This window comes from Petaurus breviceps, unplaced genomic scaffold (genome assembly GCF_028583685.1).
Source record: "Petaurus breviceps papuanus isolate PSGF00001 unplaced genomic scaffold, PetGlider_PUasm1.0 90535, whole genome shotgun sequence".
NCBI lineage: Eukaryota > Metazoa > Chordata > Mammalia > Diprotodontia > Petauridae > Petaurus > Petaurus breviceps.
In genome coordinates this window covers 620,312-636,803 of record NW_027187270.1, presented here as the reverse complement: position 1 = coordinate 636,803, position 16,492 = coordinate 620,312, and the positions used below count along the sequence as shown (strand labels likewise).

Below are 16,492 nucleotides of genomic sequence, written 5' to 3'. Positions count from 1 at the left end.
AATGTTTTCAGGGGTTCTAGGACTGTTCTACAGACAGAGGATGAATTAATGAAGGGACTGGCAATGTATCTTGTGGCCTTGCTAAGCCTTGTCTCCCCAGAAACTAAGATTGCTGAGAACTTGCCTAGAGTCGATGAAGAAAAGACCTCCATTTGGGTATTAAGTGCTGTGCTTAAACTTGATGTAACTCTGGGGTAGATTCAATTGTGATCCAGGGGTGGGGAACTTTTGACCTTTTTGTGTTCTATGGTTGAAGAAATGAATGTACTTTACTTAGATTGGAAACTAATCTCCTTTTGAGAAGAGGGGCTTTGTGGTGGACCAAATGAAGGCATAGCCTAGGGGTGGAGTAGTATTTAGAACAGGGACTTTGTAATTGATTGAATGATTGGAAGGTCCTGGGGTGGGGTAGTACTTGGAGATTATTTAATCACACTTAGTAAATGCTGTATTTTGGATGATGTCATGTTTTGACCTTCTCTGTTCTTGGTTTATCACTGAATAAAATGGAGAGCACCTATGCTGGTATTCGGAACCTTGGGAAGTGCCTTTCCTTGGCATCACATTACAACTAGCCCCACTTCTGTGGCTCCCTTTCGGCCACACCATGCTGTCTGCATTTCTGAAATGTTAGAGTTAGTGTTACAAGATTTTCTGTACCTTCACTGACAGTAGCAGTTCTGCTAGTATCTGGAATCTCTTTTTTTTTCTTTTTGGAGGGGGAAAGGCAGGGCAATTGGGGTTAAATGACTCGCCAAGGTCACAGGTTAGTAAATGCTAAGTGTCTAAGGCTGGATTTGAACTCAGCTCCTCCTGACTCCAGGGCCAGTGCTCTATTCACTGTGCCACCTAGCCGCCCCCAGGAAGCACATTTTTAATAGGGCTCCCTAAATCTGGGGAACAGGGAGAGGGGATCAAAGAAAAATTTTCGCAGAGCAAGCGAACGTGGGAATAATTAAAACAGGGTGACTTTTGTAAGGACCTTATGAGCTAAAGGTTGCTGACAGTTTTCTGTGATAAAATATTAAAGAACTAACTATTCTCATGGGTGACAACAGCCTGAAGACTAAGGACTTCTTTGAGACAAGACAAAGTGCTCCACAACACAAAAATGGAGGATGGTTTTCCTGGCTTTTTGTTCTAAGGGTTGGGATAAGACAAAGGAACAGATTTATAGAAAGTTGGTCTTAAAAATAGGTCTATTTGTTGAAAATCCAATGATTTCCAGTGGTTCTCGGAGGACCTCGCCATTATTCAAATACAATGTTTTCTTTGCAATTAGACCTCAAGAGCCATAGGCTCTGAGTTTAGATTTGAATAACAGCAGCAGTGATATTAATGCAGCTTCCAGCATTCCTCTCTCAAGAACCCTAGGCAGCAGAGGTACTACCAAAGTAATTATCCCCATTCCTTAGAGAAAACTGAGCTTCATAGAGGTAAGTGCCTCACCCAAAGACACAAGGCTAAGAAGGCTGCCTCCGAGTTCCTGGTTGCAAAAACATCTGAGTACAGAAAACATGACAAGAGCTAAAACAACTGGCTATTCCCTCTTTCAATTCAAGAATATCAAAACTCAATTTTTCCCATTAGGCCATGAGTGAATATCTTACAGAAAGAGGAGGAATAAACATTCTTTTCTTGTAAGTAACTCTTTGGCAGCCAGAGATCAAAGTCAATCCCAACAGTATTTTGTGGAAGTGGTAGCACCTTCATTTTAGCAGAAGAGGAAACTGAGGCCCAGGGTGGTTAAGTGACTTGCCTAAAGGCACAATGTTAATAAGTGGCAGGGTCTGAAGTCTAACCCAGACCTTGGAAATTCAGTGCTCTTTCCATTGGATTACTAGTGGCTGCAGAGCTTTTCGGAATGATGTTTTTAAGGGAGATGGGAAAGTGGAGGAGTAGAGGTGGGTACATCATGCCTTTAACAATCAAGGGAATCAGGGGCAGCTAGGTGGTGCAGTAGAGCACCGGCCTTGGAGTCAGGAGGACCTGAGTTCAAGTCTGGCCTCAGACACTTAACACAAAAACTAGCTATGTGACCTTGGGCAAGTCACAACCCCAATTGCCCTCCAAAAAGCAAAAAAAAAAACCCCAAAACAAAAAACCCAACAAACCAAAAACAATCAAGGGAACCATTCAAATCCCCCCCCCCTCCATAAAATCAGGAGGCTGAAGGGAGTGGAGTAGTTATACTTTCCCTATCTGGGCCTCAGTTTTTTCCTCTAGAAAATAAGCGAGTTAGAATAGCTTCTCTCTAAAATCTCTTCCTACTCGATATTCTGCAAATCTACAAATAGCTGGTAAAACCCCAAATTCCCTGAAATATTTGAAAAGGGCAACTAAGTTGATTTCTTTCTAATTTGGTTAGAATGCTAATAATTTATTTTTCAATAGATGTCAAATATTAAAAATTTTTTAAAGATAAGGGTGAGGTCCTTGCTATTTGAAGCAATTTCATTTTTTATTTCCATTGAGAGAAGTAAAAAGTGTTTTTGTCTGAACAATGAGAAAAATCTGGAAACTCCAGTAAAGCCAGAAACAGGTGGCCAATATAAGGCACACATTTCTATTTATGATACGGAATTACTGATACCCAGAGAGGAAAAGGTCACACAGCAAAGTTAGAGGCAGAGTTTGGGTCTCTGGGTACTAGAATACGGTGTTTGGTTTGTTTTGTTTTTTTAATACTAAGCCATGCTGCATATAGGTTATATCTTGTCCGTGTGATTTCATGACATTTACTGAGTATATAAAGAGTTTGCTTTTTTTTCCTGAGTCAAATGACTGAAAATTAAATTTTGTTTCAGACTTTGGAGAATTTCGTGTTCTCTACCTCTTCCTCTTTAGAAGTGCAGGGACTTTTGGAGACTCCTAGGAAGTTGCAAATTCAATTCACATGTTCCAGAAACATTTAAGTGCCTTCTGTGTACCAGACACTGGGGTAGGTGCTGGAGGTTCACGGACATTGATGAAAGTCTCTCGCCTCTAGGATAACAAGAGGTGATACCTGGAATATCTCCCAGGATGGCAAGATGCTGAATGCAAATTGTCCAGCATGCTTCTCCCATGGCTGTTTTTTTTTTAAAGGAACCCCTCAAACAGCTGAAGAGAAAGCAAGGGTGCTAACCAGCGCAGCCTGCCCCCCCCTCAATAAAATTAGTTGGGATCAGGGTCAGGATTTGTTCTTTCTGGGGCAGGTAGGTGGCCTGGTGAATGGAACACTGGACCTGGAGTCAGCAGGACCTGAATTCAAAACTGGCCTCGGATACTCACTAGCTGTGTGACCCTGGGCAAGTCACTTAACCCTTTTTGCCTCAGTTTCCTTAACTGTAAAATGAGCTGGAGAAGGAAATGGCAAACCACTCCAGCATCTTTGCTAAGAAAAGCCCATAAGGGGTCAGGAAGAGTCAGACACTGCCCCCAAACCAATTGAACAACAAAAACAAGGTCTCTGTTATACCACCCCAGCCCCTTCTTAACTATTTAGAATAATAATGGCTGACCTGAGAACTTCACAGCAAGGTCTCATTTGGTCTTCAGGACAGTCCAGTGAGGTACGTGGTAGTATTCTCCCTAACCTTGGTCAAGTGATTTAACCACAGTTCCCCAGCTAGGAAGTGTCTAAGGCAGGATTTGACCCTGGGTCTTCTGGACTCCAAGCATGCACATTGCCTCTAGACCTGTAACCAAATAACTAGCTCCCCAGCATCAATAGCATGGAAGCTTCTGGAGAACAAGGACTGGTTTCCATTTTTGTCTTTGTAGCCCTAGTACCTAAAACGGGTGGGGAACCTGTGACCTCAAGGCTGGACCAAGAAGAATGCCTTACCCATAGAAAGGGCTTAATATATACTTGTTGGGCTGACTAAAAATTACTCTCTAAAGATAACTTCAGCTGCCATCTCCTGAAGTGGAGTGCTGAAGGCAGAAAGCCTTCCCAACTTAGAAAGCTGGAATTTCTTTGCACATCTGATCAAATTTGTTATACTGCTCAAGCAGATAAAAACAAGGGAGACAAGCTAATGTGGCACTGTGGATATGATAGCTAGGAAACCAAAGGATTTCAACAGAGTTGAGCGTTGTTTCTCCAAGGTCAGTGACAAACCCAGCCTGATTGGAATTTTAGTTAGGCAAACTGGTCAAGGTCCATGGGGTGAGGGGAGGAGAGAGGGCCACAGAAAGGGGAGGACAGACACCTGGAAGACAACCTTAGTCCAGTTCCCAATTTTGCCAAAGGCTGGTCAACCGCTGCAGATCAGATTGAGTCCAAGGGGAAAAGGAAGCAATGGACTGTGGGGTCAGAAGAACAGGGGCTTCTGGCCAAGTAGTTTCACAAATTCCCAACTGGGATGTTGTAAGGCTAAATATGGCAATAGAAATTTAGCCTTTTTCCTCTCTTGCTCCTCCCCACTCCATCTTCACCCCTCCCTCTGGAATTATTTATTTTATGCTATTTTTCATTTATTTAGCTGTGTACTTGTTTCTCCCCAATAGAATGGAAGCTCCTTGAGGTCAGGTACTGTTTTTGTCTGTGTATTCTTAGCACTCAGAATAGCACCTGACACATAAAATGCTTGTTGAATTGGATTCAGTTGGGAAAAGACAGGAACCCATGACTTGGTTCAGGTGAAATAATGGATCTGCTTCTTCCTGCTTTCCATAAGTGTATGTGTTGGGTTCTTCATAACTACTCTGGATGAGGCAGACACAAATTCCCACTAGGGTCTAATTTAGGACACCTTTGTCCCATGGTTCCAACCTCATATGCCCCTTAGCCTCATGCTTACTATCTCCCAAGGCCAGGATTAGAAGGGCATCTTCGAGAGGCCAAGCTTACCAAAGATCACAGGAATTGTCCCCTGGCTCCCAGGTCCACCTGTTCACCTGCTACTGTGTGGGGAGTCAGGGCCAGTGCAGTATCCAGAATGGCCAGATTTCTCTGCAGTGTTAATGAAGGAATGGTCCATTTCTCTGGATTTGAGGACTCCAAGAGCCTCTGGGGGGAAAGAGACCTTCTTCTAGTCTACCTAGAAAACCAGTCAAATAGAGTTCACTCATCTTCCTCCCTTCCATACTCCTTCACAGCCCCCTTAAAGATCCCATTGCTAAGAGACTCCATGAAATTGGTGCCTAAGGGCCAGATTCTCAGACATACAACCTGGCCTAGTGCTTGAATATCACATGGGGAACTTCCTAGCTGTGTGACCATGGACAAATCATAGGATCTTAGAACCACAGCTGCAAAGGACCTCAGAGGCCATCTTGTCTGACTTCCCATTTTACAGATGAGGAAATAGGGCCAGAGAAGGAAAATGATTTGCCCGTGGTCACAGAGATAGTAAATGTTTAGGGTAGGATTTGAACACAGGGCTTGCCTCCACAGCCAGTGTTATTGTTTTACACTATACCATGCTTCCTTCCAAGTCACATTATTATTCCTCTGTGCCTCAGTTTCCTCATTTATGAAATGAGTATAATACCTGCAATACCTACTTTGCAGGGTTATTGTGAAACTCGATGGAGATTGTACATTTGTAAAACATGCTGCCAACTTTAAAGTGCCTGATAAATGCCAGCTGTCCTTAAGTGTCAGAACCTTGGAGGGCTCCAATTTAAAAGGGCTTGGCAATGGTACAAATTCAGAAGAAGGTCTTGAGTCTTAGCCTACCACCCAGAATTCTCGGAGAACAACAGATGATAAAGGCATGTGTGTGGCCCATTTGGGCTGCTGTCTGAGAGCAGCAGCTGAGGTGTCTCCTTTCTACTGTACAGCTCCCCCTTAGGGTTCATTTCTCCCACTATGTCTACAGTTAACGAGATCTCACCACTGTGATCTCATTGGAAGCAACTGGATTATTCACTTCCACTTCCAATGGCAGCACAGTTCCGGCAACATTGAGTGCATCAGATTTGACTCCATCTCCCCAAATTAATTTCAGAGTAGTGGTAAGTCAAATGGCATATTTCTCATTGCTTTTGTTAGAATGTGCTCATGTGCAGCAAACTGTGAAGAAAATGTAGTAATTAGAGGTTAAATTAATCTCTGACAGACAAGCAGCTTAGAAATGCTGGGTCCTCTTCACAAAACATGGCATCAAGCATGCCAGTTATTCAGAATGAAACACCTGAGACTGGCAACTTACAAGTCTTAACTTCCTGTTAAAAAATCGATTGGCGTTTCCAGAAGCCAATGTTAACAATGAAATCACCTTTAAAAAATGCATGCTCAGACATTTTTGGCCCCTACATGGTACTGGCCACCGGGAGTGGGCCTTCCTTGCTGGGCTCCAGACAGCAACTTAAAAAAAAAGAAGACAAGCTAGAGTCTTTTCTGAAGCACTAATGTCTAGGCCCCCAGAATAATTGCCTTCAAACGAGTTTTAAATTACAGCGTGCATTCTACAACTAACCCATAAACTTCCAATTCTGAATCCAACATGCCCTTCTGCTGCCCTAAGCGTTAAAAAAAGGAAAGGCCAAATTCATAAAGGGAGGATTACATTACAGGAAGATTCCAAATTCTATTCTGTCCCCAGGAGAGCAAGGCTTCTGCTACATTTAGTATCATTATTCTCTCACATCACCAAGGCTAAACCACCTGTTAAGGGCCAATGTCCTCCCTTACTAACATATTTTATAGGTGCTTCTATCCCTGGTCTCCCCACATAAGAGCCAGAAGCAGGAATCTGGCCTCGACTAGCCCCTGAAATAGGTGGGGGGGCATGTTAATAAACAATAAACAACAACTCATTCGTATAACATTTTAAGGTTCGCAAAGCATTTTTCTCAAGATGACTGCATGTCAGGACAAACTAAGTGCAGGGGAGGGGGAAGAGATGAGAGACTTTTGGGACTGAGTGTGAGCATCTCCAAGTGGAGAAACAGCCCCCAATTTCTATGGGCTTAAAGACTTTAGTACCTCCCCAGGGATGCACTGACTTTCAATACTCAGGGCACATGCCTTTAAGTTTCCAGCACTGTTGAGAACAAAGTCTGACTCCCCCCTAAAAGGTTTCCTTTAACATTATATATCCACCTGTCATACATTGGGACATCAGGTGCAAACTTTATTGAGGAAACAACAAATTTGTTAAAGGTCTCACAATTCTTTTTTTATTTTTATTTTTCAGGGGGAAAAAGACCCCCTCCCCAGCAGTGTGGAGGAGATTACCCAAAGCTTTAGCCTTGCCACACAAAACTGAAGCTGGCTTTTTTCCATCCTTCATTCTCCAAAGGATTATACATTACCTCCAAAGGTGGACAGTGGAGGAAAGTGGATTCCCTGGGTTCTAAACACCAAATCCACTCAATAGATTGAGTGACACAGAATGAAACAATAACACAGTTAACAACCTCCCCTGCTGAGGTCAATCCATAGCATGACTGTAACAGTCTGAAACTCCAGCTGTCTCTTCCTGAATTCAAGAGACATGTGGGGATTGCTGTGGCCTTTTGGTCACCAGGTATTCTTGGAAAAAGGGGGGGGGGAAGCCCAGCTCTGTCCAAGTTGCAATTATAGTAAAACTGAATTTGAGTATTTTTATAGCCTCTTATTGGGTCTTCAATTTATATCTTATGATTGGAGATTGTGAACAAATACTGAGTTTGTACTATGTATAATTTGCCATGGAAAATACAAACAATTACAATGGAAAGGGTGATGGAGTGGGAGTTTTAGAGGATCTGAATTTCAATTTCAGCTCTGCTGCTAACACTATAGCTGTGTAACCATGGGCAGGTGACTTTGCTTACCTGGGCCTCTGTAAAATGAGGGGGCAGAGGAGATGAACTGTATATCGCCTCACAGTTCTAAATCAATTTATGAAATAAAAAAAACTGCTGAGCTTCATTTGGTTTCAACTGCAAAATGAGGATATTGATGCCTACTGCTTGCCTCACAGGGCTGTTGTAAGGATCATATGAGAGTGCATGGAAAAGTGCTTTGCAAATGGTCTTTTTGTGTTTCTACGAGAAAAATTTTTGCAAAAGGCCTGTAGAAAAAAAAATCAGTTTTTTTTTTGCTTTTGGGAGGGCAATTGGGGTTAAGTGACTTGCCCAAGGTCACACGGCTAGTTTTTGTGTTAAGTGTTTGAGGCTGAATTTGAACTCAGGTCCTTCTGACTCCACGGCTGGTGCTCTATTCACTGCACCGCCTAGCTGCCCCAGAAAAATCAATTGTTATTACCAATTTATTAAGCAAAGCTCCTCTTTGCTCCTTCAAGGAGCCCACAGTCTAGTTGAAGGAACAAGATGTGAAGTTAAATAACAATAACAAGTGAATAATATATTGAGGTGAATAGGAAGCAGGTAGGGGGGAATTATCCCCACTTTACAGGTGAGAACACTGAAATGGAGAAACATAAAGAGATTTGTACCCAAAGAAGTCATGAAGGTAGAGTCTCCAAACTGTCTTCTGACTCCAAGTCTAGGGTTCTTGCCACTATACCTGCTTGCAATCTAATCAGGGGCTACTGTTAAGTTCTTCCCCTCCTTAGCTGATTGAGGAGAGAGAGTCCAGAGTCCCTAATTCAAACATCTGAAGATTGATCTAGACCTATACCTTCCCATATGGTAGACATTTTCATTAATGCAAACTTATGAAGTTGAATGGACTGATACTCTGGAATATTAAACCCTCCATCTCACCACCAAAGACCTTGTAAACTGTCACCAGGTCCCTGCATCTCTCTTGTCATACTAACTGAAAGCAATTTTCTCATAGAAACACATGGTAACTCATAGTTTCACATGCTGTTTGGGTAGAGTTGAAATCGTTTCTGTTGCTTGTATGGGAAAATCCATTCCAAGTTTCAAATAAATAACCCATAGACCAGTTCTCCACTTTACTGGAAAGAGTTGGGGGCTTCCTAGTCAAGGTTTAGTAAACACCTGTGTGCACTTTTTCTTTCTTTTCTTTTCTTTTTAACCATTAAAAAGCTCTGGTGAGATAGACCACTGAAAACTCACCAGAGCAAACTTCCAGAAAGAGTGAGTGGCCTAATAAAAACGAAATTTTACTCTCCCTGTCCCCTGACCGGAAACTTTCTTTAGTCTCTTTCCTGAAGTAATATTGGGAAAAAGTATGTTTTCCAAGTTTATCTGCTCCTTTCAGATCAGCCCCACTCAATGCAAAGCCTTTGGTATGTAACACTTAACTGGTTTCTTTGGAAATGACTAGGAGGTCAGATTTGGGGTGAAGAAGATCAAAGTTGTAAAATGAATCTCTGAAGAGATGGAAAGGGCTGTGAGAAGCAACGAAGAAAAAATATAAATCAACTAGCTTAATTTTCTATTCTCTCCTCTGCCTGCCCCCCCCCCATGAAATTCTCCCCTGACACTGTGAGTTAGCTGACTGTATAATGAACACTACTCTATGTAAATAGGATATAAATGCAAGTTACTTCTTCAAGTTCAGGCTAGTTTTCCTTGGAAGTCCCTAGTTAAGGCTTCTTTTTGCTCAGCTCCTTTTACAGGTGTTAAACAAGATAAACATTTGCATTAAGTTCTTTCCAGTTTCTTTCCACTTTGCAGCAGTTTTCTCCTCAAAGTCCCACAGACTTTTAGGGACTTAATGTTGGAAAAATCAGAACCGTATTCCAACCGTGCTTTGAGATGTGTAAGAGAATACTTGAAAAACTTACAGTTGACTGGTGCTACCTAGGTTACCCCTCAATGGCATTGAAGCTGGTATATTAAGAGAGGTGTATGATGGGAATGGGTTTATTGTGCTGATCCATAGTAACCGACTCCTGTTCGGCCATCATTTATCTTGCGCACCAGCGACATATGGGTTTGTCTATTCACACTCTCAGCATTCTCTCTGCTCCAACAAACAGTCAGCCTTTTCTGCTTGGCTAAGGAGATTTTTTAGTTACATCCATTCTGTGTGTATCAACATTTATGGCAGCAAGATAATTGCTAAAGAACTCAAGGGGATAAAAGCTCCTTCTTTAGAACATAAGTCCCCAGCCCCCTTCCAATCAATATTCATATAAAGCAGGGCAATTGGCAAAACCTCACATGGCCTTGAGTTCCCTAAAATTTGAGATGTCATTAAACACACGTACACACACAACTGGGAAATGGCTGAAAGAACTATGGTATATGTATGCGGGTGAATATTACTGTGAAGCAAGAAGTAACAAAGAGGAGGAACAGGTTATACCTTAGGAAGATTTGTATATGAACAGATGCAAAGCCAAATTAACAGAACCAAGAAAACAACATATACAATTACAACAATGTAAACGAAAAGATTGGCCAAAAGGAAGCTGAATTCAGAGTAATGGGAAAAACCAAAGAAGGAAGGTCCTGGAGGAATATAGCTCCTTCCTTGAAAAAGAGAGGTGGGGGTCTGCTAGAACAGAATATTGTATACACTGTCAGATAAGATTTTGCACCAGGTGTTTTTACTTAATTGCTTGTGCTTTTTTCTTTCTCACTAGGGAGGGCTCAGGCTTTGGAGTGTGCAAAATGATAGTAATATAAAAACAAAGGCATCTATGAAATGTATTAAAACAACACACATACCAAGCCACACCACAAGATGTGATCTAGCATTGAGTTCAGATCCCCTTGTCTGAACAGGGAGGGAAGAATAAGCAGTTTATCCTTTAAATAAAATGGAAAACAAATCTGTCATATGGTAACAGTTTTTTTCTCCTAGAAATATGTAATTAATTTAAAATGATTTTGATGATCTGAATTGGTAAACTTACCAACTGGTTACTGGCTAAACTATTATAGGAAAAACTGATCAAGAAAGTTCATATGCCACAAGTAAGAATTTTAGAGAACAAACATAACAAAAGCTTTACATTTTTCTACTTTGCTTTCTGCTAAAACTTGCAGCAAATTTGTTTTTCCTCCCTGCCCGAGTTTCCATTTAGCTAGGTCATAGTATCTCCAGTAAAAAAAAAAAAAAGATTTCAAAAGCTATGAAAATGTTGATTTCATTCCTAGATGGCCTGGATGTTAAGAGTTGTAAGGACTCAGGCAGCTTCCTTCCCAGCTCAGTTCCCAAGCAGCCTTCCTAAGCCCCTCCTCCCAGCTGTTAATGCTCCTGAAATTACTTTGTATTTATTTGCAATATACATGTTGGGTATATGGTGTATCTTCTGGGAGAATGCAAACTCATTGAAGTTAGGGACATTTTCAGTATTGCTGTGTTGTTTTGTTTTTGTGTCTCCAGTACCTAGGGCACAGTACAGGTGCCCAAATGTTTGTGGAACTCAATTGAATAGTTCAAATCCCTTTATTTTACAAATGAGGAAACAAGCCCAGAGTAAATGAAATGCCTTGTCCAGTGTTATATAGTTGCCTGGTGTCAGGGCCAAGACGACAACCTAGATGCCAATCCAATGCCCTTTAATTACACCACTGCAGCAGAAAGAAAAAAACCACGCCCTCCCCCCAATTATAAAGAGGCTTTACAATTTACAAAGTGTGTAAGGCGGGCAATGCTCACGACAAACGGAGCAGTCCAGATAATCTAAGTGTTTTGAGTCCAAAACCTCGTTGCCTGAAGCCAATTTCTCTCTCTCTCTCTCTTTCTCTCTCTCTCTCTCTCTCTCTCTCTCTCTCTCTCTCATTCTTCTCTTTCTCTCCATCTTATTTCTCTCTTCTCTTCCTCCCTTTCTCTCTTCTCTTCCTCTCTCCCTCCCTTTCTCTCTTCCATCTTATTTCTCTTCTTTTACTCTCTTCCTCTCTTTCCCTCCTCCCCCTCTCTCCCCCTCCCTCTCTCTCTCTTCCTCCCTCTTTCTCCCCCTTCCCTCTCTCTCTCTCCCCCCCCTCTGTTCTCCCCTCCCCCAGTACTCAAGTTTCTAAAGGATTTCTAACTGGTGACTTACAGCCAGGTGCATTATTTCAGCACTTGAAATGCTCCACCTCAACTAGAAGGTGGTTTTTTATCAGTCTGGGGGTGGGGGTGGGGCGGGGGCATTCAATACGCTCTGGGCTACCAGAGGATTACTGCGGTTAGCTTTCAGTCTCCCCCCTTGAGATGGGCTGCATTTATTTTTCTTCCCTGAGCAACAGGCTATTTCCTGGTTCAGTTTAAAAATTCAGTGACGTTCCTGTTTCAGCCCACACATCTGTGTCACTCTCAGCGTCAGTGGCAGGAAAACATTAGAAGTCACCCTTTGCTAATGCTTTCCTAACATGGAGTTTCCTTGTCTCTTCCGCCACCCTTCTCCTCCAACCCCAAACTGTCTTTCCCCCCTCCCAAACAAGAATCACTGAAAATGGGCACAGCCGGAAGGAGGGGATGATTTGTAAGTTAAGGAGATGCTGGAAGAAACAAAGCTACTGTTCTTTTAACCTTTTTTTTTCTCCTTCAAGGGGATGAGGAGTCAGCTCAAGTCCTTTAGAAGAACCACAGACTTCCTGACAAACTCCCGAATCTCTCCCTGTCAACAACCCAACTGCCTACATTCCCAGGGCAAAACAGCATCCTGGCATGGAAGTTGGAGGAGATGCTGGGATTCCGCACATACCCAGAGGCGGCAGCATACAGGGAACAGGGAGAGGAGTGAGCCACACAGGACCTTTCAAAGCAACAGGGCGAGGCAATAGGATTTTCTCAAAGGGGGAAAAGTTATTTCCTCTGCAAACTTCAGGCTTCGGGAGCAAGGTGGTGTGCCCCTTTAAGGGGGAGAGGCCACTTCGCTCCTGGGCCTGGCAGTCCAGAGTCGGGCAGAGAGGGGCAGGTTCAAGGCCACTTGAGCGCCTCCCTCCCCGAGGCACCATATGTTCTCCAGCTCACATCAACAGCTTTATGGCCCCGTCCCCTTGCTCCAGAAAGGAAGAGCAAAGCGAGGAGTCCCAGGCGGAGCCCGGGCTTTCACACTAGTATCATTCCCTTGGAGTTTTAGGGGCCTGGCCGTGGGGTCTCTGGAGCTTCTCCCAGGCTGGGGAAGTGTCCAGCCACCACTATTCTAACCATCTTCCAGGAATGAGAAAAGGGGGGGAGAGAGGTGGAGGGGAGGACAGGGAGTGAAGAGAGAAGTGGGGGAGCCATGGGAGGGAGCAGATAGCAGCAATGTTTCCATGGGATGAAACTGGAGAAAGAGGGGGCAGGGGCGGGGGCGGGGGCAGGCCGGGGCGGGGCGTGCTCAGCAAAGGATTCTTCCCTCAGTCAGAGCCGAGCCAGCCTCTCGGAGTTCTGCCTACCGCCCCCTTCTCCTTATTGGTCACTTATTCTTATTGTCAGGCTTCCCTTCCACAAACACTTCCTGAACAGTGGGTTCGAACACAGCAAGGATTACAAACTGCCTCTTTTACTCAAGTTGCTTCCTAAGCCTGTCTTATACAGTCAGCTGGGGGCGGGGGCGGGGGAGAGGCAGGTGTAAGGAACATGGGACGGCCACACGATTCCCTCCCGAGAAAGCCCTCGGGGAGTTGGAAACCCAAGTAGGGACCAAGCCAGGGAAAGCAGAGTGAGGGGGCATGCGAGCTGCCAGTGTGGCGGCAGCCCTGGCTCTGGTCAAGGCAGGGAAAGCGAGAGGAAGCACCCAGAGACACGCACAAGACATTTCTCTAAAGCCGGGGCCAGGCAATAGACAGTGTTCTGCTGCAGAAACTCGCCTACAAGAAGGGCGGGGAGGGGGGGGGAAGGAGGAGGAGGAGGAGGAGGTGGGAGAGGAGCGGGTTAGTTTGGAAAAAGCACTCGGGCCTCCTACTAGCAGTGCGCTACGGTAATAGCGAGCAGGATCAGTGCCCCCTACTGGCGAGGCAGCTCGCTTCAGGGCCACGATAGGGTGCCCGTTTGGGTTAAAGGTGCTGTGCCAACTGTAGTGGGAGAAACGGAGCAAGCTGACATGCTCCGTTTCTAACAGTGAGGCTCACGAATTTCCCCTGGCCCGTGCTAGGGGGCTCCTACGAAATGGTCCACACACTCACACACACACACACACACACACACACATACCCTGGAGCGTCTCAGAAGCCACTTCTAGACAACCACCCCCTGCCGCCTCCCCCCTTCCCCTCACTACAACCTCCTGGGAAACAAAGGGGCTTTTTATTAAACAGATTGTTCAGAAGGGCAAGGGGGGGGGGGGGGGGGGAGGCGAAAAAAAAAAAAAACTAAGACAAAAAAAAAAGTGCCTGCCTCCTAGGAGCCCTGAGCCTCGAGCCCTTCGAATAGGAAAGGCGGTAGGTACCGTCACTCTTAGCCTACTGCCCAGGCAACATCTCTACGGAAACTGGGGAGCAGCCCCGGGCCTGGCACTTTGCCAGGACTACGGCTTCTCCCCGGGACCAGTGATCAGCACCCAAATGTTGGGCTCATTGATCTTCCAAGGTCCCTTCCAGTTCTAAACCCATGCCAGCCTCGTTCAGCCTTCGTTGTGAGTGCCAAGCTGTGGGTGGAGGTAGAAGGAAAGGTGCGGGGTGGGCTGCATTGCTCCCCATGGCCCCGATCTTCATAAAAATAAGTCAGGGGCCCCGGAGGCAACACCAGAGGCATCAGGAATCTTCCCAGCTACAATGGAGATCGCGAAACGAGTCAACCAGGGACTTGTTTACACAGGGGCTGTCTCACCCCAGCTCCTAATCACAGGGTGAGAAAGCTGGAGCCGGGCACAGGCTCTCACTCCTAGTCTGGAGGAGATTTCCCAGGGAGCTTCATCTGCGCTCACTGGGGTCCATTCGGCTCTATATTCCCTTCAAGGGCTCGGAGCCCAAAACTGTGGCCCCCTCCCCTCTAAACTCTTCCCGAATAACTCGGGCTCCGGGAGACTTTGGCTACGTCTTTTGTTCAAATATTGCTGTGTTCCCTAAGCTTTGCTCTCGCTTCCAAACACTATCCACTAACCTGCTTGCGCTGATCGAAAATAGCCGGGGCTGTTGGTTCGTGGTTTGTTTTTAAAGATAAAACCGGGCCAGCGACTCGCTTCTTTCGGATTCACCTGATCCCCCTTTAAGGACCCATTCCTGGCCTGACTATACCCGTAGAAGTCTCCCCCACTCCCAACGGCTTTCATATGGTCACCTCTCTCTGAGCGAACTTTCCATCTCAAACCCCCAAGAATTCAGCGAAAAGCAGCCGTTGGGCAGCCTTCTGTTTACACAGGGAAATCACGACTTCAAGGGCTAAGTTTATTGGTAGTCTAATCCTATTAGTGTCTGTTCAGTCAGCATTTAATCTAGGATAAAAATCGGCCAGTATCTATTGCTATCCCAGGCTATTTTCAGCTATACGGCATCTGAGAACAATGTAGGAGCCTAACAGCGGCAAAAGTAGCTCTGGAGGGGCTTCCCGTCCCCCGAACCCCGCCGCCAGATTGGCAAAGATCAAACTAGGGTCACTTGAGCCTTTCGTGGGGTTCTCTGGCGAGCCAGGCTCGCGGAGGGAGAGCCCTTCCCGGGACTGCCTTTCCGAGAAAGAGGAGGGGAGGGGGCGTGGAGGGGAGAGTAATAGCCATACAGATACACAGGGGCTAGCAGACACTTGCTGATTTGAACTGTACAGTGAGGCGGGGGGCTGAGCAGGTCGGAGCCTCTAGCCTCTAGCCCCAGTGCGGCACCTGCCCTCCCCAACAGGCACAGAACTGAATCCAGACTCTATCTGCTTCCTCGAGAAAGCGCTCGCTCTGCCCCCACTTACTCGATGGCTGGAATCACCTGAATTTAACCACCATTTTCGACAGTTAGCATAATGGGGAAGAAATTTTCCGGAGGGAGAAGAGGCTCGGCAGCAGGTTTAAGTGTCTGCTGGACCTAACTACCTCGGTACCCCCACACCCGAGAGCAAGTAACTCGCGGAGAGGCTTGCAGGTGAACCCGCTAAAGACATCCCTAGGTAGGATACTTTTGCAGTCAGGCTCTGATCAAACTTTCGAGCCTTCCCCCCTCCCCCCGCCCCTTCCCCAACTGGTGATCAATGATTCAAAACGTAATAAATGAGGGGGAAGGAGCCTTGGTAAAAAGTCGCTACTAGCAATTCTTTCAACAGCCAGTACTTTTCTGATGCTTATGCATTCTGAATGCTCTCAAGGTCCTTACCGTAATGTGGGGCTCCATCCGCGGTGCTTCTATCAGCTGAGAAACCAGCAGCATCTTGAACTGGTGATCCGCCAGCTTTTAGTTCCACTTTGGCTTTGTATGTGACAAAACCCCCAGCTGCAAACCCCGATAAAGGGACTGGCTGATTGCGTGCCCCCACCCCCTTCCCCCCTTTCTCCTCTTAGGTTCCAGACAAGTTCATTCTGGCGTTGCAGTTTGCTAATGATTCACTGTCTGTCTCAATCTGTTCACTACATTTCCATCAGCCCACAGCCTCCCCGCTCAGAAGGTGGAGTTTCTGGGGTTTAAGTTACTGATAGGCATTTCTCACTGCTGTGTCACTCAAAGAGGAGGAGACACAGTACACACCACACCCCCCACACCCCCCCACGCACCAGCACACGGACAAACTGAGAAGCTGCTCCAGCCTTAAAGGAGAAGTCTCTCTCTCTCTCTCTCTCTCTCTCTCTCTCTCTCTCTCTCTCTC

General features: G+C 45.4%; 1 protein-coding gene across 5 annotated transcripts in view; it reads right to left on the bottom strand.

Moving 5' to 3' along the window:
- Window positions 1-16,298, bottom strand: part of MAMLD1 (mastermind like domain containing 1) — a 126,631-nt gene extending 110,333 nt beyond the window's left edge. For 4 of the 5 annotated variants that reach the window (XM_069063025.1, XM_069063026.1, XM_069063022.1 and 1 more), the window contains exon 1: window positions 16,006-16,298. Coding sequence is in view for 2 of the 5 variants with exons in the window: in XM_069063022.1 (XP_068919123.1) it covers window positions 16,006-16,059 (54 nt within the window). In the remaining 3 variants the exon portion in view is untranslated. The remainder of the gene's footprint in view (window positions 1-16,005) is intronic. The other variant, XR_011163349.1, reaches the window with a different exon arrangement.
- Between the last annotated feature and the right edge of the window lie 194 nt (window positions 16,299-16,492).